This window comes from Bos indicus, chromosome 2 (genome assembly GCF_029378745.1).
Source record: "Bos indicus isolate NIAB-ARS_2022 breed Sahiwal x Tharparkar chromosome 2, NIAB-ARS_B.indTharparkar_mat_pri_1.0, whole genome shotgun sequence".
NCBI lineage: Eukaryota > Metazoa > Chordata > Mammalia > Artiodactyla > Bovidae > Bos > Bos indicus.
Window position 1 is genome coordinate 102,551,187 of NC_091761.1, and position 26,053 is coordinate 102,577,239.

The 26,053-nt window shown below is 41.2% G+C and overlaps 1 protein-coding gene across 1 annotated transcript in view; it reads left to right on the forward strand.

Moving 5' to 3' along the window:
• The window catches only part of VWC2L (von Willebrand factor C domain containing 2 like), a 213,461-nt gene extending 187,712 nt beyond the window's left edge, over nucleotides 1–25,749 (forward strand). The window contains exon 4 of the mRNA XM_019985486.2: nucleotides 22,432–25,749. Within this exon, the coding sequence (XP_019841045.1) occupies nucleotides 22,432–22,580 (149 nt within the window). The 3' untranslated portion in view covers nucleotides 22,581–25,749. The remainder of the gene's footprint in view (nucleotides 1–22,431) is intronic.
• The last annotated feature ends 304 nt before the right edge of the window (nucleotides 25,750–26,053 follow it).

The window sequence follows — 26,053 nt, forward strand, 5'->3', positions numbered from 1 at the left end:
ATCCTCTGTCCTGCCCTTCTCCTCCCACTTTCAATCTTTCCCAGCATCATGGTCTTTTCAAATGAGTCAGTTCTTTGCATCAGGTGGCCGAAGTATCATAGTTTCAGCTTCAACATCAGTCCTTTCAATAAATGTTCAAGACTGATTTCCTATAGGATGGACTGGTTGGATCTCCTTGCAGTCCAAGGGACTCTCAAGAGTTTTCTCTAACACCACAGTTCAAAAGCATCAATTCTTTGGCACTCAGCTTTCTTTATAGTCCAATATAGAATAAAATTTTAAAAAACTCAGAAGTTGACTGAATTCATAGATTCCAGCCCAGTAATTTCTCTCTCTCATCATTTAGCCCTACATTTCACCTTTTCAAAACAAACTTTCTTGAATGTGGAGTTTACATGTTTTTGCCACTGATGTCTAGCTCCATCCCCACAATGACATCAAAATGCTTGTACCAAGGCCATCCAAGGCCTGTTGGATACTAAATTCAATGGAGATCTTCAACTCTTTTTTCACTTCAAGCAGCATTTGACTCCTTATTGAAATCTTCCCCATTCATTTCTGTTATATCATCTTACTCCCATCTCTCTAGTCATTCATTCATATACCATTCTCAGAGGTCCACTCCTCTACTCAGCATGTAAATGTTAGTTCTTGGAGTTCTATCAGTGCTCATCTTCCCATTATTTATTCTCTTTTTTCCTAAGAAGACACTTTCATGTGTTCAATCACCAACTTATCCTGTAGACTTTTAGATTAATTCATGCTCCCAGTTCAAATATCTCCACTGAGATCTCAACTCTTAGATCCTACTACTTACCCTAAGCTTTCCACTTATAAGCTAAAGGTATTTGAATCTCAGTATATCTAGAACTGAACTCTGGACCTTCCACCTAAACTTGCCTTCATCCCTATATTTCTTCTTTCTATAGAAGATACCCCCTGATAGCCAGTACATAAGCCAAAAATATGGACATCATTTTATTTCCTGTCACTTACATCCACATTCTATTCCTTCTACTCCCTTTAAGATCACCCCAGTTTACCTGCTCTTCTCTATTCCTACCTCCACAGTTCAATGTGGACCTTCCCCATTTGTTTCCTGGAGCAGTTATTGCTCTTGCTTCCACCAGACTGCATGCCGCCCAACCTCACCATACACAGCAGTGGGGGCAATCTGGCTAAAGCATGCACGTGTGCATGCTGTCATCTCAGTCATGTCCAACTCTTTGCGATTCCATGGACTGTAGCCTAACAGGCTCCTATTTCCATGGAATTCTCCAAGCAAAAATACCTATAGCTGATTCATATTGAGGTTTGATAGAAAACAACAAAATTCTGTATAGCAATTATCCTTCAATTAAAAAATTAATTAATTTTTAAAAATTACTGGAATGGATTGCTATGCCCTCCTCCAGTGGATCTTCCTGACCCAGGGATTGAACCCACCTCTCAAATGTCTCCTGCATTGGCAGACAGGTTCTTCACCACTAGCACCTCCTGCTGTAATAGTAAAGTCCATTCTACTCAGTACAGCTTACAAGGTCTTCCAGAACCTGGCCACTGACCTTTCTTCTCTTCATAACCCCTTCTTTGCCTATGCCACCAAATTCCCCACTCACTACCACACTGTCCTGATTCTTTACCAAAATTGTTCTTTGGTCATCTCACATGACCCACTTATTCTTCATCTCCAGAAGCCTTCTTCTTCCTAAGTTTTGATTAAGTTCCCTCCTACTTTCTCGTATAAAAGCCTGCTTCTAACTTTGTACTTGCCTCATCCCTGATTCTTGGGAATATATCTTGTTATCATTGTATCTCCAGGGATTTGCACAGTTTCTGGCACAGAGAAAGGTTTAATGAATGCTTTTGAATAAATGGATGAAGTATCCTTAACCCTTGACATCTGTCCCTTGGCAATTCCTGGGAAGACAGCAGATTCAGGGGTATCTTTGAGATAAGGATGGCAGTGTTTACACCTGATTTGGGCCACCCTGATCTCTCTTCTCCCCACCTTCTCCACCTCTAAAAGTCTCCTCTAAATTTAGAAAAAGTCATTTGCCCAGGCAAAAATAAAATCAAAATTTCTAGACTCCTATGGGGGCAGGCCCTAGTCTGTAATTGTATTTATTTGCTTGTTAATGCATGAAACTATTTTCAAAGAACTCACTAAGCTTATCAGTAATATTTTTACCATAAAAACCCCAATAATTTTCCAACCTGGAAACAAACATTGGTCCCCAAAGTCTATTTATATTTATGATTAAAGTCCAGGGTCCCGATGCATGATCTAAATGACCATACAGAATCTATTCTTGGAGACAAAATAATACCTGTGAGTGTCTCGGCCCATCAGGGATGCAGAGAGTTCCTTTTAAAGTTCACTTTTGGAGGTTGTTTATTCCACAGCAATTCAAGCCTGGGCCAAACAGATTATTTTTCTGGCTTAAAATACATTGTGGACCACAAGGGAAAGAACATGAATAGTTTGCAAACTTCCAGCCTTTAAACAAAATTGCCTTAACTTGAGGGGATTCTCTTAATACTGCCTCTAATAATTTTTTTCTTTTTGAAAAAATGTTTCCATTTTCCAGTAATTCAGAATGTAAAGTATCACACACAGGATCTGCTTTGAGCTAAACTTCTCAAAACAACATCTTTTTGATGTAAATTCCTTATGTAATTAGATACAAAAACTAAAGTATAGAATGGGAGCTGGAATAACAGAGTTCAGACAATATTATACATTTTCCATTAATACTAATTCTGTGGGCAAAACTAGCATACTGTATTCTTAGGCTAGGAATCCATAACAGGAGGACTGCCAGTATATTGAAAACAATCTAGTGATTTCCAAAATCTATGGCTTCACTTCCCTTGTTGTCCAGTTTAATTCCTCCGTCTATAGTTTCAACCACTTTCTTGTTATTTCCCATTCCTTCACTCCTATCATCTCACGCCTGACAAAACCCCAAAGCTGGAGCATAATTAATACTAAACATAAAGTGTATGCTATTGGATTTCCCTGACGGTCCAGTGGTTAAGACTCTCATTTCCACTGCAGGGAGCGAGGTGGGTTCAATTCCTCTTTGAGGAAGTTCCACATGCCATGCACTATGCCCCTCCCACACTATCTACTGTTTTCAGTACTTTACATATATAAACAAATTAATAATCCCAACTATCCTATCGGATGTGTACTTTTTTTGTGCCTGGTTCACAGATGAGGAAATGGAGAGTGAGTGACTTGCCCGAGGTCAAGTGGCCATTCAGTCATGGTTCTTTGCCTTCGGCACTCTACACTACTGCTGAGCTCCAGGGGGAAGACCACTGGAGCAGTCAAATGGGCACCACTGCAAACTTCAGGCAGCATCATCACCTGTACCCTCACCCTCTTCCACAATTTCATTACGCTGCCCCAGGCTGCTATCTGTTTCATTCCCTGGAATGACTGCATCAACCCTCACTTTTCCTCACCTTCTCCTCCATTCTCAGCCAATAGTGCCCCTCCTACTACCCAGAGAAAACTGAAATCATCAGAAACAGAAACTCCTGTAGCTTTCCATTGCCTGCTACAATGAAAGAGGTTCCCCATCTCCCACCCGACAACAGAGTCCCCTTTCGCTTTCTCCAGGACTCTGTTCTGTCAATTATCTCCCTGTCACATCCTACTTTTTACATTCAACTCTTCTCTCCCCCACTGAGATGCTCTCACCAGCATTTAAACATATCTCTCTCTCTCTCATCTTACACATCCTCCCTCCACTCTGCCTTAGTTCAGCTACTGACAGGGCTTCCTTTATGCCCTCCTGTCCCTCACCTTCCGGCTTTGCTGCACTATTCCATAGACTACTCAAGAGACACCAGTGAACTTCTCTCAGCCCACATCTCGTTTGTTGTCTCAGCTGCATTCAGCACTGCTGTCACTGCCCTCACCAGAAACACTTCCCTTCCTTTTTACTCTTCTGACACCGTGCATTGCAATTTTTCCTCCTTGCCCTGGAGACTTTATTTCAGTCAATGTAGTTGGCTCCAACTCTCCCATCTGCTGTCCTAGTCTCTCTTTCTTCTTGCCCTACATCAAAAGCTCAACTGGAATTCCATCACCTCCACTAGCTTTGCTTGTAGTGATGATTCCTAAGGCCCACTTGACTTCACATTCCAGGATGTCTGGCTCTAGGTAAGTGATCACACCATCATGGTTACCTGGGTCATGAAGGTCTTTTTTGTATAGTTAAGCTATTTCAAATCCTAAAAGATGATGCTGTTAAAGTGTTTCACTCAATATGCCAGGAAATTTGGAAAACTCAGCAGTGGCCACAGGACTGGAAAAGGTCAGTCTTCATTTCAATCCCAAAGAAAGGCAATGCCAAAGAATGTTCAAACTACTGCACAATTGCACTCATCTCACACACTAGCAAAGTAATGCCCAAAATTCTCCAAGTCAGGCTTCAACAGTACATGAACTGTGAACTTCCAGATGTTCGAGCTGAATTTAGAAAAGGCAGAGGAACCAGAGATCAAATTGCCAATGTCCGTTGCTGCTGCTGTTGCTGCTGCTGCTGCTGCTAAGTCGCTTCATTCGTGTCCGACTCTGTGTGACAATGTCCGTTGGATCATCACAAAAGAGAGTTCCAGAAAAACATCTACTTCTGCTTTATTGACTATGCCAAAGCCTTTGACTGTGTGGATCACAACAAACTGTGGAAAATTCTTCAAGAGATGGGAATACAAGACCAGCTTACCTGCTTCTTGAGAAATCTGTATGCAGATCAAGAAGCAACAGTTAGAACTGGATATGGAACAACAGAAAATCACATGCAGAGTACATCATGTGAAATGCCAGGCTGGATGAAGCACAAACTAGAATCAAGATTGCCAGGAGAAATATCAATAACCTCAGATATGCAGATGACACCACCCTTATGGCAGAAAATGAAGAAGAACTAAAGAGCCTCCTGATGAAAGTGAAAGAGGAGAGTGAAAAAACTCAACATTCAGAAAACAAAGATCATGGCATCTGGTCCCATCACTGCATGGCAAATCGATGGGGAAACAGTGGAAACAGTGTCAGACTTTACTTTTTTGGGCTCCAAAATAACTGCAGATGGTGACTGCAGCCATGAAATTAAGACACTTGCTCTTTGGAAGAAAAACTATGACCAACCTTGATAGCATATTAAAAAGCAGAGACATTACTTTGCCAACAAAGGTCCATCTAGTCAAAGCTATGGTTTTTCCAGTAGTCAAGTATGGATGTGAGAGTTGGACCATAAAGAAAGCTGAGCACTGAAGAATTGATGCTTTTGAACTGTGGTGTTGGAGAAGACTCTTGAGAGTCCCTTAGACAGCAAGGAGATCAAACTAGTCAATCCTAAAGGATATCAGTCCTGAATATTCATTGGAAGAACTGATGCTGAAGTTGAAACTCCAATACTTTGGCCACCTGATATGATGAATGGACTCATTGGAAAAGACCCTAATGCTGGGCAAGATTGAAGGAAGGAAGGGAAGGGGATAGCAGAAGATGAAGTGGTTGGATGGCATCACCGACTCGATGGACAGGAATTTGACCAAGCTCCAGGAGTTGGTGATAGGGAAGTCTGCTGTGCTGCAGTCCATGGGGTCACAAAGAGTCGGACACGACTGAGTGACTCAACTGAACTGACCCCAAAAGTTCCAGGCACCCATCATCCACTCCCCTGCCTTCAATTACTGCTCATGTGCCAGGGACACACAACTCTCTTCACCCAGCTCAGTCAATTCTGTTCCACTATTCATCTCCACTTAGGTAACTCACATATGCGTAAACCCAATATCACTAACTACATTGTCTTCCCCCCAAAACCCTGCTCCTTCATCAGTGTCCCATATTCCACATTAGGGACTTGAGGAGCATCTTCTACCTCATTCTGCACATTGGCTCCACCACCAAATCATGTGGATTCAATCTCCTAAATACTGCTCACATCCATTTGCTGCTGCTGTTGCTAAGTCGCTTCAGTTGTGTCCGACTCTGTGTGACCCCATAGACAGCAGCCCACCAGGCTCCTCTGTCCCTGGGATTCTCCAGCCAAGAATACTGGAGTGGGTTTCCATTTCCTTCTCCAATCCATGAAAGTGAAAAGTGAAAGTTAAGTCACTCAGTTGTGCCCGACTCTTAGCTACCCCATAGACTTACTTCTCTCCATTCCCATGGCCACCACAGGAGGTTAGCCCATACTTACCTTTGCCTGGACTAATGCAAGAATTGATTTAACTGGCCTACTTTCTGCAACAGGGCCCTCACCTCTGCTCCAAATCTGCATTGAAGCCAGCAGAATCTAGTTAAAAAGTAAATCTGGTGACATCCTAGGTCAGTGGCCCTCTGAAAGCAATCTCAAACTCCAGTTTTTAAAAAAAAAAACAGTAAGAACTAGCTGTTACTTACGTCTCTGCTTTTATCTTTGGTCTGCCTTCCCCCAGCTCTCTACTCTGCAGTACCTCAAGTGTTTCCCTAAGAGTCAAGCTCTTACTGCACTTGGAGATGTTCACATGTTTGTGAACATCCTTTGACCCCTCCCTCTTGTTATCTATCACCTCTTCAAGACACCTTTCTCTGACTTCTAAACCAAACTAAATTCCCTTAGTATGTGTGCTATTTTTTACAAACATTATCCCATTGTTATCTATATTTAATATCCACTTTCACCACGTCCATACAGGAAGGAAATATGCCTGCCTAGTCAACATTGTATTTCTAGACTGGGTTCAGTATACAGTTGGTGGACTATTTATTTTTACTACTCTTGTCCTCATTTTTGTGTCATAGTTATTAGCTGTCTATAGGCACTGTTAGATGAACATTAAAGAAAATGTCACTTTGTGTCTTCATTTACTCATCTAATAATTCATGACCATGAAAATCATGGAAATGTCAATAGGGCGTCTTTGGTCATATGATCCACTGATGAAATTACTTGCTTGCACTTTTTTTTCTTTTTAGTTGCAAGACATTTTGTGCCTTTGAACATGGAAAGTGAAACTGGAAAGTTTTCTGTTTCATCTCCATCGTAAAGAACGTTGTGTGGATATTGTGTTGTGTGTGTGCGTGTGGCTGTGTGTACCCACTTTGAGGGAAGCACACCCTATGTGTCTCACCGCCCCCTGCAGTGAACACATAACTTCCATTCTAGTGAGTTCATTCAAGCATTTTAAGGAAATGAAAATGGGTTTGCAAACTTTTCATCAATAAAGAAGACAATTTTAAAGAGGATACTAAATTTGCTGTCAGACACAGAAAGTTGGTTGCTTAAAGGATTTCTATCTTTACTGTGGAAGTTAGATAAAACTGAGTAGTACAATCTTTTCCAACCTGTTTCTGTCCCCAAAATAAATATGTATTATTTTCTTTCCAATGATAATTAATTTGTTTTTGGAAAGTGAGGTCATTAAAGCATTCAAAATAGTTTCAGATGCCAAGTTTCACACATGACTCTTTGATTCTCAAAGCTATCATGTGGGTACATTCACACATCAAAAAAACACAATAAAGACAGCTCAGGTCAATGCTGAAACTTGAAAGTAATTGAACCATTTAACCACCATTTTCTTGCTCATAATTTCTTCTCAGGAATGATTCATTGCTAAAAGTCTATATTGCCTTTGGGATAAGCTTAGTCTATTTTGAGGCATCTTCTAAAACTCAAACTATGCTATCTTCTACAGTTTGTATCCAAATTCTGCTTTTCCTAAAGCAAATTTTAGCTTGCATCAAAATCACCTAGAATGTTTATTGAAACATAGAAACACAGATCTTGGACACAATATCCAGAGTTTCTGATCAGTAAGTGTCTGGTGGGGCTGGAGAATTTGCATTTCAAAGATATTCACAGTATACTGTTGATCAAGGGCCTGTGTTTTGAGAACCCCTGTGGAAAAGTTATGCCCTTTTCCACAACATCTAGAATTTCTTCCTACCAAATTATGTAAAAATTAGTTTCTCATAGCCACTCCTAACACCTCTTCATCCTTCTGTAATTCCTTGAGACCAGTACCATCTCATGAAAATAGTATGTGAGTCATATGCTGAATTTTAAATTCTCTAAATTTGGTTGCAAATTTAAGTAAATTTTCTAAAATTCAATTTTCTAAACTAGCCACATTAGAAAGTAAAAGGAGATGAAATTAACTTTAACAGTACACTTTATTTAACCTAATATATCCAAAATATTGTTGCCCAACACATGTAGATATAAAGAATATCAATAAGTAATTTTCCTGTTTTTCTCTTCTATTCAAAGACATACTACATCTTCAAAGTCTGATATCTGTTTTTGACATTTACTGAGCATCTCATTTTGGACAGGCCTCATCTCAAATGGTTCGGTGGTAAAGAATCTGCCCGCAGTGCAGAAGACCCGTGTTCAATCCCTGGGTCAGGAAGATCCCTGGAGGAGGAAATGGCAACCCACTCCAGTATTCCTGCCTGGAGAATTCCATGGACAGGCTACAGTCCTTGGGGTTGCCAAGAGTCAGACATGACTAAGCGACCATCACTTTCACTCTCATCTCAAGTGCTCCGGGTTGCTGTCATGGACAGCATGGCATCTAGGGCACAGAGGGCTCTTTTATGACTTTCACTACATTTCCTCAGTTTTATGATGTATTAATGATTTTAAGAACAGATTTCAAGGGAAGAGAGGAATAATTACAGAATCACATGTATATATTGATTTTAAAATGCATGCTAGTCTAAGAATTCTCTATTCTTATACACAGAACCAAATATCTCATGATGCACTTGTTTTGTCCCATCCCCATCCGCTCCTCCATCAGCAATCCCTTCCTCCAGCAAGATAATCCACATTAAGCACTTAGTATTTGTGCTTCTTTGTTTTTCTTCCAGTCTCATGTAATCCTATATGAATACACACACAGAAGTCTGTCTATATTTGTTTTATTAAAATAGGATATTATACCCACTTCTCTGCATTTCATTCCTTTCTTATTCCATAATAACTCATGAAAATCCTTACAAGTCAGCTAGAGGTTATAATTCATTACTTTTCATGGCTCCAGAAGAGTCTGTGAACTGGGGCACCATAATTCATCATTATTTCTGTTATTGATGGGTATGTTGGTAGGTATATACTCTTTTTTTAAGCATGAAGAAAAATGCTATAAGAAAGCAGAAAATTTTAGATAAGTTGATCAATCAATAGATGTCTATCATGGCCTATTCTCTCTTTAAATTAGCTTGTCATCTCTTTGTTAGCCTTTACGTTAGACATTTTCCTACCATATCTGGGCTCTTTTTTTTTAACAAATGAAAGCAGCTGTCAGTATTGTTCAAGCAAATCACTTTAATTTCATTTTCTAATGAATTATCCCACAGTCAACAACTGGCTCAGACTAATATATCTCCCTTTACTCTCCCAGTCACACTCTCTCTCCCTCTCTATTCAGGTGTTCTCTTTGTCTGCTGGCTTCTAGGTAAACAGTAAAACAAGGCTGGGGAAAATCCACATAAGAATGAGTCTTACTGTTGTACATATACTCACTTTGCAAAAGGTATTAGTTGACACTAACCATATTGCTTTTTTCACTGATATTTTAAAATTAAAAAAAAAAAAGCAGTAAGAATCAAAGGTCCTGGGATCTATAACCGACCCCAAGTAGCACAGACTGTAACTCAAGTCATAATAATAATAATCAGAATGATAAAAAGCAGCAACTGACATTGTTAGTCCATGACAGACACTGTTCTAAGTACGTTACATACTTTAACTCATTTGCTTCTTCAAAACCTCCACTAGGTAAACACTCTTTTTATTTCAATATCATTCCCACTTTATGGCTGAGGACATGGAGATGGCAGTAAGTGGCAGGAGGCAGACTGACATGTGGGCAGCCTGACTCCAGAGTTCTGTCTGCTCACTTTGAAATAAATCACCCCACCTGGGAAATCACATAGTAACCCACCTCATGTCCTCTCTTCAAACTGCAGTGACCTGAGCTGTAAGATGGGCAGAGTACTGCCAGCTCTTCCTGCTCTTAGGATTGCTGAGGAGAAAGGGGAAAGGGATTTGAAATCCACTGAAAGGTCTAACAAAAGCGGGTCATCTGGTTTAAGGTTGAAAAATTGGGGTGAGCCAATTTCACCATTTGAAGCAAAAATTAAGTGGATAGTGTTTGAGGTGGAGTTGTTTTTCTTTTATTGGCTATTCTTGGTCTTCATTGCTATGCAGGCTTCACACTACAGTGGCTTCTCTTAGAGTGGAGCATGGCTCTAGGGCATTAACGCAGTTGTTGTGGCACAGGAGCTTAATTGCCCAGCAGCATGTGAAATCTTCTGGGTCCAGGGATTGAACCTGTGCCCCCTGCATTGGCAGGCAGATTCTTAACCACTGGACCACTGGGCAGTCCGAGCAGATAGTGTTTTATACAACAGCAAACCAAGTCATTTTCTGACCACACACCCCCTTCTGAAGGTGAGACTGTACATACAGAGCCAGCTAATGCAGACTGTGAACAGTGCCAGATCCTCACAGCGGCTAAGCTGCCTGAAATTAGGAAAAAAGCAGCCAACCTTTACCTCCATTGTCTAGCCCAACTGCATCTCTCCTCTCTCTCCTTAAGTCTTTGCATTTTGCTTAATTGGAGCTGCATGCTATAAATCTTACATACTTAAGGGCCAAAAACTCTCCGGAGGCCTCATGCTGAAATTTGTGTGGGAGTTCAGCAATATTGAATTTTCGAATAAAATGATTAACAGGCACCTCTTGGGCAGCCTCTGGAAAACAATCCTTCCTGACTTGTCACCTTAATCTGAGGAAGCTTTTTGTTCTGAGGCTTAATAAAATGGCTGGAAAGTCAGGTAGGGATGAGGGTCTAGAAGCAGGTAGAGATAGGCACTCCATTCTCTAGGCTGGAAACTCCCTTTAGCAACCAGAATCTCATCACTGTTCTCTGTCTAGGCTTAAAGGGGCCATTGCAACATGTTACTGGGGAGGTTTCAGTCATTTAGCTCCATTTTCACTGCCATCAGCTCTAATTACTGGTTTCTAAAAACATTTTCTCCAAGATTTTAATAGTCGGAAATGGGTTCACCTGATCAGAAGCCTGTTTGCTTTTCAGTAGCCCAATAACATCTCTCAGACTTCAGGAAGCAGAGAATTAAAATTGGTTAAGAGGAGGAACATAATCCAATCCAATTCAATCCCAGATGGATGCCTACAAGCCTAGTATTTGCTGTAACAATGATTTAGATGCCCTGTCAAATAAATATAGGATGTTTATGGCCTTACACAATAGGAATCTGCCTCATTTATGCAGCAGGAAGATCGTTTACAGCCAATTTCCAAAAGACACCAAGTATCAATAATAAATTTTCAAATCAAGGCCAGAAATTGCAATACTCAAAAAAGAGGGGGGGGGGCGCTGGCAAGCGATATTAAGTTATTGTCAGAAGGTGGATTTTCGGGGACACCATATACCAATTTATAATCCAGAAGTGTCTATAAAATGGTCATGACCAGCCTGGCTTTCCAAATCTCTGGGAAGGAGGAGGCTTGATTGTAAAGAGGATTTAGGTCAACAAGCAACAAGAACAGGGCACCTCCTGCTGAGGAATCTCAGTGCCAGGCTGGCAGCCTCTGAAGACGATCAGAGCCACACTCTTCCTCAGCCATATCCGCTTCTTGGAAGCAATTCCTGTTTTGCACTTACAGAGAAGAGGCTGAACAACGCTGCTGGCAGGGCTCCACTCTCTGCCCCACAGGGACTGTGTAGAATGGCCCTCCTCTTTCCAATCACCCCCTTTACCTACACATGTGTGCGTCCCTCCCCACCGTCACTCACACTACTTTTTTAAACTGAAGGATAATTGCTCTCAGACAGTAAAGAATCTGCCTGCAATGCAGGAGACCTGGGTTTAACCCCTGGGTTGGGAAGATTCCCTGGAGGAGGGCATGGCAGCCCACTCCACTATTCTTGCTTAGAGAATCTCCACGGACAGAGGTGCCTGGTGGGCTACAGTTCATGGGATCGCAGAGATGGACACAACTGAGCAACTAAGCACAAAGTACACATGTTGCATTGGCTTCTGCTGTACCACAACGAGAATCAACTATAAGTGTACATATATCCCCTCCCTTTTGAGCCTCCCACTCACCACCCCTCATTCTACCCCTTTAGGTCATCACAGAGCACCAAGCTGAGCTCCCTGACACACACAGTCTAACACAGGAATTTAAACATCCCAGCTTTTCTGTCTAATCCATCCCACACTATCCCAAGGTGGCTGCTGCTGCTGCTGCTAAGTCACTTCAGTCGTGTCCGACTCTGTGCGACCCCATAGACGGCAGCCCACTAGGCTCCTCTGTCCCTGGGATTCTCCAGGCAAGACTACTGAAGTGGGTTGCCATTTCCTTCTCCAATGCATGAAAGTAAAAAGTGAAAGTGAAGTCGCTCAGTCGTGTCCGACTCTTAGCGACCCCATGGACTGCAGCCTAGTGGGTGCTATTAAAACTTGGAGGAAGTGAAGAGTAGCTCCTACACCCAGGAAGACTGACTTCTTGGGCAGAGCCTGAAAAAATGGCTCTGGGTCCCAGCTCACTCACCCACTAGCTGTGTGACTTTGAGAAAGTCACTCGACACTTCTGTGTCTTGTTGTCTCATCTATGAAACACAGAAAAATAGTAGATCGTGGGAGGAGGAAGTAAGATAGTGTGTGAAAATTCTTAAAAAGCACCCCTCAAGTGTGCAATGAATTCAGTGTTGCCAATTGGATCTGGATCTCATCTGAGCTTCCTACAGGAGCAAGCTGGGGTTAGAGAGTTTGGGATGGACATATACACACTATTTAAAATGGATAACACAGTCCTACTATATAGCACAGGGAACTCTGCTCAATGTTATGTGGCAGCCTGGATGGGAGGGGAGTTTGGGGGAGAATGGATACATGTATACATATGGCTGAGTTCCTTTGCTGTTCACTGAAACTATCACAACACTGTTAATCAACTGTAAGTACAAGTGTTACTCAGTCATGTCCGACTCTTTGCCAGCTTATGAACTATAGCCTGCCAGGCTCCTCTGTCCATGGGATTCTCCAGGCAAGAATACTGGAGTGGATTGCCATTCCCTTCTCCAGGGGATCTGCCCAACCCAGGGATCTAACCCAGGTCTCCAGCATTGCAGGCAAATTCTTTACTGTCTGAGCCACCACTCCAATAGCAAATAAAAAGTTAAAAAAAAAAAAAAAAGCAAGCTAGGAAGTCAGGAACAGGAGAGGGTATCATTCTGGCTGACATTTGCAGTAAGTGATAGCACACATTAAAAAGCCTCTGCCCAAGGAAAGCAGTCAGAACAGGACGACGGGCATTTACGCTCTCCCAACATTTAGCTCTCTGCCCTTCGGCAAGTGGCTTGATCTCTCTGAGCTTCATTTTCCTCACGTATGCAGTGGGATTCATGATGACATCTCACAGCTCTACAAAGACGTATAAAACATGTTCTGTAAACTCAGAAGAATGTTCCTTTCCTGACTTTAGGTCCTCAACTACACTGCCTTGCTTATTTTCTTTACAGCACAAAATGACTTGAAATGTCCTGTATGTTTTTCTACTGTTTGTCTGATTCATCCCCCGCTAGAATGTCAGCTCTGTGAGGGCAGAAACTCTGTCTTAACGCTGTATCATTCATGGTTAGAGCAGTCTTGTTCTTAATATTTACTCTGTTAACCTGGTTGCCAGACCAACATACTGGCAGTCAGCCCCAGAAAAATGTTGAAGCACATGAAGTCTGCCCTCATTGACTCCTTTCCCAGTCCATTTTAGCATCAGAAATGAACTGCCTCCTTCCTGTGACTGGGGAATCCTCAATATATGAAGCAAGCCTCTCTCTCCCTCGAGAAGCTACAAGTGCCACAATGCAGGTATCCATGCCCCAGGCTCTCTTACAGCTATGGTGCAAGGACTTCACTAGGCTCTGTCTCCAGGCTCACCCACTGCTTACTTTCCATTGAGAGCTAGTGATTTCAAGAAGAACTACATAATCTCAATCCTGGCAAAACTTGTCAGAGAGCCAGCTCTGCCAGTGAATCTCACAGCAACATCCAGGATCCTTGGTTGGGAATATTGATGGAGGAGGCTGCTATGTCTGCACCCAAGGGGTATGTCTTCACTGGGTCAGATCTGTGGCATGATTTTGGTCCTTGCTACTGTTTATATCTACTTTATGGCTAACAGATGGAGAAAAATGGAAATAGTGGCAGATTTTATTTTCTTGGGCTCCAAAATCACTATATACAGTGACTGCAGCCATGAAATTAAAAGACATTTGCTCCTTGGAAGAAAAGCTATGACAAACCTAGACAGTGTATTAAAAGGCAGATATCACTTTGCCAATAAAGGTCATCTGGCAAAGCTATGGTTTTTTCAGTAGTCATGTACAGATGTGAGAGTTGGACCATAAAGTAGGCTGAGCACTGAAGAATTGATGCTTTCAAATTGTGGTGCTGGAGAAGACTCTTGCGGGTCCCTTGGACAGCAAGGAGATCAAACCAGTCAATTCTAAAGGAAATCAACTCTGAATATTCATTGGAAGGACTGACACTGAAGCGCCAATGAAGCTTTGGCCCCCTGATGCAAAGGGCTGACTGGAAAAGACCCTGATGCTGGAAAAGATTGAAGGCAGGAGGAGAAACGGGTGACAGAGAGATGGTTGGATGGTATCACCGACTCAATGGACATGAGTTTGAGCAAACTCTGGGAGGACAGGGAAGCCTGGCATGCTGCAGTCCATGAGGTCACAAAGAATCGGCCACAACTTAGTGACTAAACAACAACCGATTATATTATCTCCAAGCTTGGCTATATTGGATATTCTCTAGATACAAGCTTAATTAGTGCTTTTTATGCTTGAATTTTCCAAGATCAGTTTATTGCTTGACTGATAGGATCTTCCATTTCCCCAAATAGCCCAGTATCTCCATCAGCTAGAACATGACCCTCATCCCCTAAGGGACTCCGACTAAACTATCCTAGAAATTACCTGTTCCCTCCTTCCAACATTTTCCTTCTTCCAGATCAATTTGCATACTTCATAGATCTTACTTAGGATCTTACTTTCTATAAGGGATAATCTAATCAGTTAATTCAAGCCAATGTGTTAATTACCAATGCTAATTTAATACTACCCCAGCATTTTAGCAGTACTTTTAAAGCCTTAGATCAAAGGAGATAATGATGTGCTTTTACCATCTCACTAGTGCCCGGGCATGTGAAGTTTCTACTCTGTATGCAATCTCAAAGGTCCCTACATTCATCAAGACATATCACATATAGTCCAAAGATAGGTGCCCTGCAGACCAATCATGTGGTACACTGGTGCAGTTTATGAAATTAGTCTTTACTTCATGACCATATACATGCATGCATATGCACAGATGTTGACATGCATACAGACACACAAATCCCTAAATACTTCAGTCATTTCCAATTGCTTTTAGAATAAAGACCAAACTTTTTAACATGTCCAACAAGGCCGTAAATCCTGAGCCCTAACCTGGTGATATAGTAATAGATGATTACATGATTTGGCTTTCAGGTGGGGAGAGAAGCAGTTAAAATTCTTACTTTTAGCATTTGCTGCTTTCACTGGCATAAGTACTTCCCATATGTTAATCTCAAGCTACCAAGATACTATCAGCAGGTTTTAAAATTCCTGACTATTTAACAATGGTTCTTGCAAGCCAATAGGTGCCCCCAGCTCCAAAGTATCACTGTTTTCCCAGCCACTTCTCACTGCACTTATCATTGTAACCCCACTGGCTTTTTAATTTCCTCAATGGGTCATACCCTCCCCCCTCTTCCCCTGTCCCCACGCACAGTCTTTCCACAAACCCATTGGTCAAACTCTCTGTTACCATCTTCCACAGCTCTGAGAGTATCTCTTTGAGAACATGGATTTCAGGTTACATATTTGTTCTACAACAGAAGTGATATTTAACATCATAAGCAAACAGAGATCTTAGGAGGTGTGGTCTGAGTAGCTACAGACTTTCTTTTCCATATACTCTCTACACACTTGTTATGAGGAACATTTCAGGGCTTATCAAGAAAGAGAACTTCAGCAGCAGAGCACATCTGCTCAGTTCTTACAATCTCAAATATGACAGAATCCCTTCTAATTCTCTGGTTCCTTAGATTACTGATGCTGGAAGAAATCATTCTAGATGCTTTTTTCTCCCATCACTAGATATTCTATGCAGATGCCTCATGGGATACCGCTGCAAGATTTTGGTGGTAAGTTAGGAAAAAATCCTGCTGAAATGATAGAACTCCAGAATCCCCATGGCCACCTCACCAGAGAAGCTCTGCTGTTGTGTATTCCATATATTGGTCTTCCTTATGAGATTTCTTATGAATAATATGAAAAAATGTTTGCAAAACAGTTTTTATTTTTAGGTATGCAAAATAGGTGCTTAGAGAAGTATAGGATAATAGAAAAAAAAATGTGTTTCATGGAAAATTCTTCTCATAGAACAGAATCCTTAGCCTGCTTTTTCTTCTTCCCGTCCTGCTCCAAACCCCAGTAAAGATATAAATTGCATTTCCAATCTTACTGCATTTTCTAAACTATGAATCCTCTCTGAAACTTGACCATATGGACTTCCATCCATATTTGCATCATAGAGTGCTTGCCTAAAGTGATGTAGAGGATCAATCATGGAAATACACCTTGAACCAGGTCTCCTGAGTCAAAGTCTAATTTCATTCTCCTTCCTAGCTGGTCTACCTCCAGTACCAATGGGAACTTCACTGCAGATCAAAAGAAAGCCAAAGCCTCTGTGTCCAGGCATCTGCTCCAGGAGGAATTTCTTTTTTACATGAATTAAGCTTTCTGGCAACTATATAGATACATTAACCTAATATGGATACCCAATATAAAACTAGTAAATTTTTGAGAGATCTGACAAAGATCTATAGGAAAATAGCCTTACTTCTTTTTAGCCATCAAGTTTCTAACCTAATATGTATCCTCAATACTAAAGCCAACAAAGTTCCCAAATTCTCATCAGAAGCTCAGAATCGCAGTGCACTCCGAGACTCCACCTTCTTTCCTACAGGTCAGGTCTGAGTCCATGTCCCATTGATGCCTCTTCTTAGATATGTGAGCTCAGGCAAGTTATTCCTGAGGCTCAGTGTCCTCAGAATAAGTACATGCATCTTATATGGTCTATTGGAAAGACTAAATGAGACAAATTCCTGGCATGAAGTAAGTGATTAGGAAATTATAACTGTTCCCAGTTCAGTTCAGTTGCTCAGTTGTGACCAACTATTTGCAACCCCATGGACCATAGCACGCCAGGCCTCCCTGTCCATTGCCAGCTCCCAGAGTTTACTCCAACTTAGGTCCATTGAGTCCGTGATACAATCCAGCCATCTCATCCTCTGTCGTCCCCTTCTCCTCCTGCCTCCAATCTTTCCCAGCATTAGGGTCTTTTCAAATGAGTCAGTTCTTCGCATCCAGTGGCCAAAGTATTGGAATTTCAGTTTCAACATCAGTCCTTCCAATGAATATTCAGGACTGATTTCCTTTAGGGTGGACTGGTTGGATCTCCTTGCAGTCCAAGGGACTCTCAAGAGTCTTCTCCAACACCACAGTTCAAAAGCATCAATTCTTCAGCACTCAGCTTTCTTTATAGTCCAACTCTTACATCCATACATGACTCCTGGAAAAACCATAGCTTTGACTAGACGGACTTTTGTTGGCAAAGTGTCTACTTTTTAATATGCTGTCTATGTTGGTCATAACTTTTCTTCCAAGGAGTAAGCATCTTTTAATTTCATGGTTGCAGTCACCTCTGCAGTGATTTTGGAGCCCAAAATAATAAAATCTGTCACTGTTTCCCCATCTATTTCCCATGAAGTGATGGGACCAGATGCCATGATCTTCATCTTTTGAATTTGAGTTTTAAGCCAGCTTTTTCACTCTTCTCTTTCACTTTCAACAAGAGGCTCTTTATTTCCTCTTCACTTTCTGCCATAAGGGTGGTGTCATCTGCATATCTAAGGTTATTGATATTTCTCTCAACAATCTTGATTCTAGCTTGTGCTTCATCCAGCCCAGCGTTTCTCATGATGTACTCTGTATAGAAGTTAAATAAGCAGGGTGACAATATACAGCTTTGATGTACTCCTTTCCCAATTTGGAGCCAATCTATTGTTCCATGTCCAGTTCTAACTGTAGATTCTTGACCTGCATACCAATTTCTCAAGAGGTAGGTCAGGTGGTCTGGTAATCCCATCTCTTTAAGAATTTTCCACAGTTTCTTGTGATCCACACAGTCAAAGGCTTTGGCATAGTCAAGCAGATGTTCACTGTTTCCATTAATTAATAAATATTTCTATATTGCTGGGGTGAGGCTTGATAACTATATATCTTAGGCATGATCTGAAATTTCAGAAAGTAATTTGCTGCCAGTAGATAACTAGCTACTTCATACTACTGCATTCAGCTAAGCAAGCATATTTGTTGTTTAGTCACTCAGTCATGTCCAACTCTTTTATGACCCCATGGACTGTAGCCCACCAGGCTCCGTTGTCCATGGGATTCTCCAGGCAAGAATACTGGAGTGGGTTACCATTTCCTTCTCCAGAGGATCTTCCCAACCCAGGGATCAAACATGTATCAGCAGGCAGGTTCCTTACCACTGAGCCACCAGGAAAGCCCAACCACGCACATACTGGGTTTTTTTGTTTTTTGTTTTTTTTAATATTTGTAAGACACAGTACTAGTCCTGGACCATCAGAAATTAACAGATACTCAGTTCGTATTTTCAAGGAGCTGATGATTTCAATCTACCTGACAGATGAAACCTCATATGTTCTTTGAGATCTCTGAAAGAAAAGACCTCACCACACTATTGGCAACTGCCACACTTAATTCTCAGTTCTCTGAGCTATGTGTGTGTGTGTGTGTGTGTGTGCTTCCAATTCCTTAAGAATCAATGCATCTCCATTTCCTCTTATTCCAGGTGTCAGAAGAGAGAAAGAACATTTGGTCACCATTTTTACATAATAAGCCTTCATTCCTTGAGAGTTATTGAGTCATACCTCTGTTTTCTCTTTCTAGATTAAATAATTCCAATCCCTTTAACCTTTTCTCAAAGGTCCTATTTGCCAGCCTTCAGTTTAATCATTTTCACTATTCCCCTCTGGAGTCTCTCCAAGTTTTCTGCATTAAAATTTGTTGCTTTTGCCATTAAGGTCACTCTAAGACTTATTCTTTCACCTAAACCAAGACAAAAGAAAAGCAGCACCCACCCAACCCCCAAAGTAAGAGAGTATATAGGAACATAGATTTCTTCTTTGAGGTATTCATGCAAGATACTCGCATGCTGAAAGCAAATTAGTACTTACTGTCACCAACATTAAGGAGAAAGGGCCAAGACCAGAAGAATTTCTAAATAGTGCCAACCATTGTGCTTGACAATTACCTAAATTACTTTTAAGCAGATAAGGCTATTAACAGCAAACTTGAAGTTTGCTCTAGTTATAGCTGAAGTTCTCAGATAGGTGCTACTAAAATCACTGTTAATGAGATCAAACAGGAGTTTTTGATTCGGTATAATACCCCTGGCTGCCAAGCAGACTGTCCAGAGATTACTATGTTATTTATAGGCAGCAACTTTGGTGAATCCTGGGAAACTGCAAAAGATTCATCTTTGTATTCTGTCAATCAATAGCAATTAGTATTTCCTGAGCTGAGTCACAGACATAGAGAACAGACTTATGGACATGGTGGGGGGTAGGAAGGAGAGGGTGGGATGTATGGAGACAGTAACATGGAAACATATATTACCATATGTAAAATAGATAGCCAATGGGAATTTGCTGTATGACTCAGGGAATTCAAACTGGGGCTCTGTAACAACCTAGAGGGGTGGGAAGGGGAAGGAGGGGAGGAGGGAAGTTCAAGAGGGAGGGGACATATGTATACCTATGGTGATTAATGTTGATGTTTGGCAGAAACCAACATAATACTGTAAAGCAGTTATCCCTCAATTAAAAATAAAAAAAAAATATTTCCTGAGCTGAGAATGCAGGAATTCTACATGACTTTTAAGAAATGATGTATATGGTCTGATCAAATATCTGATCATTGTATGGTACCAATATATGCTGAAAGGGGGCAGACATGAAAACCAGAGTTCTAAGCAAGATGACTTTTCAGAAATCTTTTTACCAAGACCCCTCCCTGCCTTTTTCTCTTGAGATGTACCTACCCACTGTGAGCCAGTAGTGTGACTCTACACACACACACACACACACACACACACAGTTAAGATTCTACTGACAGATTTCCAAATCCTTTCATGAAGTTGGAAAAACTCTTTCTGGATAATATTCTACCTTTCTATCTGTTCTGTTTCATGGACTTCTTTGTTTTGGAACCACTGTTTAGAAAAAAAATATTTTCCTATCTGGAAAAGTTAAAAGTATTCAATTAGGGTGAAAACAGTTGGTTAGATATCAGGCAGTGGAGAGAGAGAAACTACTGGTTCCTCTGGGCTGGTTCTAGGAAACCAGGAATTAGTGTTCATCTAGTTTATCTTCTGAAGCTTGTGTGGCTATGGTGAGACCCTATCCAGCCAAGAACCAGCAAGACTGAGAGAGGTCTGTCAATAGCAGCCATGGGAAAACCAGCTACATACTGAAAATATCTCTTTCCCAAGTTCTCTAATAACAGAACAAATTCATGATTTGGTGTGGAATTTTTCCAGAGAGGTGTAGTTCCAAAGGCAGATCAATCTATCAAACCATGACCTAAATCCTAAGCCTTAAAATTGATACAGTGACCCTTAAGTAATCAGCAATTAAGATGGCCAAGAGCTTTTAACCATAGCATCTTACCAAGGAGCACACTCCTGGGTGAGGGCACAGTTTGCTAAGCCATTTAATTACCAGTGTGGATCCATTATATCCCTCCTACTCTCACTGGCTCTTCACACCCAGGCACACACCCCAAGATTCTGTCCACCTGAGTGAAGGAAAGGCATAGGTGTACAAACACCATTGGCGAGCACATGCACAACTGAGCTCCAGGAGCTCTGAAACCAGGGCGATTAAACCTGTGGCATATTAAATACTTCTGGGTGAGAAATAATGTAACAATTACTATTTTAGAAAGGCAAGTTTCCAATTATGAAGTGAACTACAAATCAGCCCTGATTTCATTTACTTCATAGTAAAGATCGTCTCATAAATTCTTATCAAGTGATAAGAAAGTGAAAGTAGGGCGCTGATGCTGATGTGTGTTGCCATGTTACTCTCTAGTGGTTATGGCAAGTGGCCAGTAATGTTGGGCGAATAAATCATTAGTAGACACAACTCAGTGCCCTCTCTCTGTATTTAAATATGTACACCAGAGGTTTACACCAAATCATTTCTAGGAAAGAGCAATTTGTACTACCCCACTATAATTCATTGCACCTTGGGAAGCAATCTTTATCCCATTTGAATGGGAGAAATAATATCACCCATACTGAACACTGGCATTTTTACATTCTTTTAAACCTTTAAAAGAAAACAAAAATTAGAGAGTGAAAATAAAAGGAAAGTAACAGAAAGAGGAAAAAGACAAGAAGTTAAGAAAAAAAGATTGGTGAATTTTAAACACATTTATCTATAACAAGCAAGTGACATTTTGAGCAAAGCTTTTCTGAATCTGAAAAAAGTAAAATTCCTGCTGACTTTCAAAAGCCAACTCTTTAAGTAATTCTTAAAAAAAAAAAATTAGATAGCCAGCAGATTAAAAGAATTCCTTTTATAAAAATCAAATGAACCTCTAACAAAGTTTGTTTTGGACATGAATAAATCATCTTGTCATGAATTATTCATTATTATCAAGAAACAAGCTGGGGATTCCAGGAATTGGGCTTGGGGAGGTGCTGAAACCAGGGAGTGAGCAAGTTCACTGTCTCATACCTACTCTGGGAAGGGAAAGGCCAGGCCATGGGCACAGACAGTGATGCTAACCATGTTAGACCCTCATTCAGGTTCCAGGGGACACTCTGGCAGTCTTAATACTCAGAGAATAAAGCAAATAGACTTTAATCCATATCTTACTTTAGAAAAATGCATATACTCAGTAATAGATATTAAGACCTTTTTTCTTTTTTGAGCATTGTTACTTTTTTTTTTTTTTTAACGCATGACACATATGTGGAATAAGAGCTCTGTGCGAAAGACAGAAGTTAAAAGCTTGCATTTAAGGGAGATGACTAGAAAACTCCTTAAAGATACGAGGGTAAGAGTAGTCTGACCTACTCATTCATGGCTTTGGGGATTGGACTTTTTTTTTTTAACTGGGGTGGGAGAGGGTAAAAAAAAAGGGGGAGTCTCTCAGACCTAATGAACTCATCAGCTTATATATGTGTTTCAGGTCCAAACTGCTTTGCAGGAACGACGATCATTCCGGCTGGCATTGAAGTGAAAGTGGATGAATGTAACATCTGTCACTGTCACAATGGGGACTGGTGGAAACCTGCTCAGTGTTCAAAACGCGAATGCCAAGGCAAGCAGACTGTGTAGAACCGATTCCCACCCGACGATGAGCTCTTAGGAGATGAGGCTATGGCTTCCACACAGCACATGTTCAAAACAAGACAAAACAGACAAACTCCTGCCAGCTACAACAGGGTCACCAGCAAAACCTTTTAGGGTTGACAAAAGTGAATATTTTACTAAGAGGACATTTCTCTCTTTCTTTCTTGCTATACAAAATATACATAGTATACAGCTATTGAAACCGCTTTTGTAATTATCCTTGCTTGATGGTGACTTGACCACTGGATTTCTGGAGCAAAAAGAAAGAAATAGCCTTGAACAGGCTTCTTCTCTGGTGACACCTCTGGCCTGCCAGCTCACCATCTACCGACTTACTCCACTTTTACTCTTCTGTAAACATGGCATTTTTCTCTTGTAATAATTCCTTTTTTCCTCTTCAGAGTCTAAGGGGCCAGATTTAACTGCACAGGAAGGTTTTAAATTGTGTCATACTAGCTTCCGGAAAGCAGTATCAGGGTAAGGACCGTTCCTGATTAGGAAGATGCAAAAACATTCAGCCAGTCACTCCCCTTGAGTGAATCTTGCCCTGCAGGGGAGAAGAGAGATGGGCACTGAGAGGGTCCACTGCTGGGCTGGGTGGGAAACTGGTGCTCCGTGCATTATGTGAGGGCTCACAATTCGACTCTTACAACCCACACATTTCATTCACAAAACCTTGAAACTGCCAATCAAAAACTAATATGCGAGGAATACCATGAGCTTGACTAAAGAATCCAAAGGGAGACAGGTATCCAAAACTGCAACATTAAACTCTAGGCTTTCTCATGATGTTGAATTTAAGTTCAGCTTATAACAAAACACACGCTAAACCCACTCTGTCACCTGGCACGATAAATACCAGAACCAGGGTGAACAGCCCCACTGTGAATCTGAAGCCTTCTGAACACTTCTGGCTCTTGAGTTCAGATCTGGCTGAGAGCCAGTACTTGTATACAGGCAGTTTTTCTGGTTCGGGACTGTGTTTGCCATGTTATACTAATGATCACTCAGCCATCTGACTAAAACACAGATTCAGGACACTCTTTCCACCTTAAGTGCTGATTTAAATTAAAGATTAGGGTAGAGTGGGTCTTGCACAATACAATTCCATTTGTTGAACATTTTTTTAATGTATATATTAGATACTAAGCAATTAAAGTGAACCTTTGAAGAGTCTCAAGGTTGCCCTGGCAATGCTGCTAGTATAGTAACAGGAAAAAACAAACAAACACACAGGGTATCTAATGCCACCTCGATTCAAGTGCACACTGAGCTGTTCTGAAACCACGCAGCGTAGCTAGTCGCTTATTTCACTCTCCTGTCTTGAAAACCCTGACACAGATCTGGTAGGGTCCTTGAGGAACCTTGAAGGTTATCTTCATTATTGACTTTCTGTCCTTTTCTGCTCCCACCCCTACCTGGGCTTGGCCATAACTACAGCGGAGTGTTGCCTTCCAGGGCAAGGTTTCTCAACCTCAGCACTATTGACATTTGGGGCCAGACAATTGTCACTGGGAGCTGTTCTGTGCATTTTTTACGACGTTGAGCAGCATTCTTGTCTTCTATCCACTCAATGCCAAGAGCAGCGCCCCTAATTGTCATAACAGAATGTCTCTGAACATTGCCAAATGTCCCCAAGGTGTATGGGAGGGGGCAGAATTTCACCTGGTTGAGAACCAGAGGTCTAGAATAATCAGTAGAGAGTGGTTTTCTGCCAGGCAAGAGGTGGCTGCGGCTGTGGCTCTAGGGAGCCTCCGAGCCCTTGGGGACAGGCAGGATCAGAAGCCCTGAGATCCAAAGGGAGTGAGGCCCCATCACAACACGGTCACAGGTCTGCCCTCCGGGCATACATCTCTTTAGTCTCACCCACTGGGTTTTCCTTTAAAATTGCCAAGCCTCTCCTCCCTGGAAGCACCTCCCATCATCAAGAAAGAACTGCCATTTCCAAAATTAATGTGTTGACAAGTTGGACCTGACACTTCTCACACACACTGCACTTGTGTTATGATACAAATATCAGGCCAGCATCATAGGAGGGAGCGCATCAAGCCACCTTTCCTTAGAACACCAATTTGCACCAAGGTTGGTGCTTTTCTGTTACCACCCCAGAAACATCATATAGACAGTCATGAATCATTCATGAACAATTCTGCATGATTTATTCCTGCACTCCAAAGTAAAGGCACTACTCCACACTTCAGTATATGTCTAGACAGAGATGTATTATAGAGCTTTCTTTGCCCTGAGGTTGCCTATTGCCAGCTTCAAAAATCTACACTCTTGGAAAGAAATAATAATAATAAATGACAGGAATAAGGTTTGAAACCCAGAAACATCATTAATAGAGCCATGTAGCATAGTACCCCATCTATTATTAAGGAGTTACTCTGTCCTTTTTAGAAAACAGAAGGAAAGAGCAACAGGCAAGGCAGGGTACAGGCGTTTTGCATCAAAGTCTTGGCTCAGTGATAGTCACTGCAAGAATTTTCAAGAATGGAGTATAATACCCATAAAGAAACTCTCTTCAGAGGGCTTGCAGAATGAAGGCTGCTCAGCGGCCTGTTACCAGCCAAAGAGAGGGATTATTTTGCTGTTCTTGGATGTTTCTTTTCTCACAGTGTCTCACTACAAGATGTTTCCTTTAAGATTTTGTAGCACTGACATTTCCACCCACACCCCTCCCCTGCCCCTTTAGGGAGAGATGAACCGATACTGTGACAGAATTTCTCATCAACTGATAAACACTTTACAGCTTCCTTCTACCTAGGTCATTGAGAAATTCTCTCCAAACTCTGAACAGCAGATTTCTGGCTTCATCTGTTGCTTCCTAATCTTTTTTTTTCCTTTTGAAAGCTTTGTTTGCAGCCACCCTGTCACCTCAATTCTCCTACATCTCCTCTGCCTTTGGTTCTCGGCTTTAACTACAGCTCTGTTTAAATAAGGGATCAACATCCTGTTTGTCAGCTGATGCCTGTTAAAAAACGATTCACTTTCTAAAATCTTTGAAAAATGGTGTGCCTGAAAACTAGTGAGAAAAAAAAAAAAACTAAACACTCAACTGTAAAAAGGGGATTCTAGCAACAATATTTGATGTGTAAAATAATATATTATTAAAAAACTATTTTGTTAAATATAAAGTGTGTTAACCAGCAAACATCGTTCGTGGTATATTTGCCTTCCTAAGTTTCTCCCTTCTCCCTCCTCTCATCATTCAATGACTGATTCTCAGTTATGTCTGTCATTTGAGATTATATGTGTCGTTAGAGCTATATTCAATTAGAATTAAGCATCAGCTTTAACATTTGTCTGTATACATTTTCATTTTTCATAACATAAGGCTGACTTAGGGATCAGAAAGGAACTCAAACCAGCAGTGAGAGGGTAAGTGGTTGGAAAATATTTCCCCTGATCATATCCATGCACGTTACTAATGATAATCTATAATTATTGAATGCTTG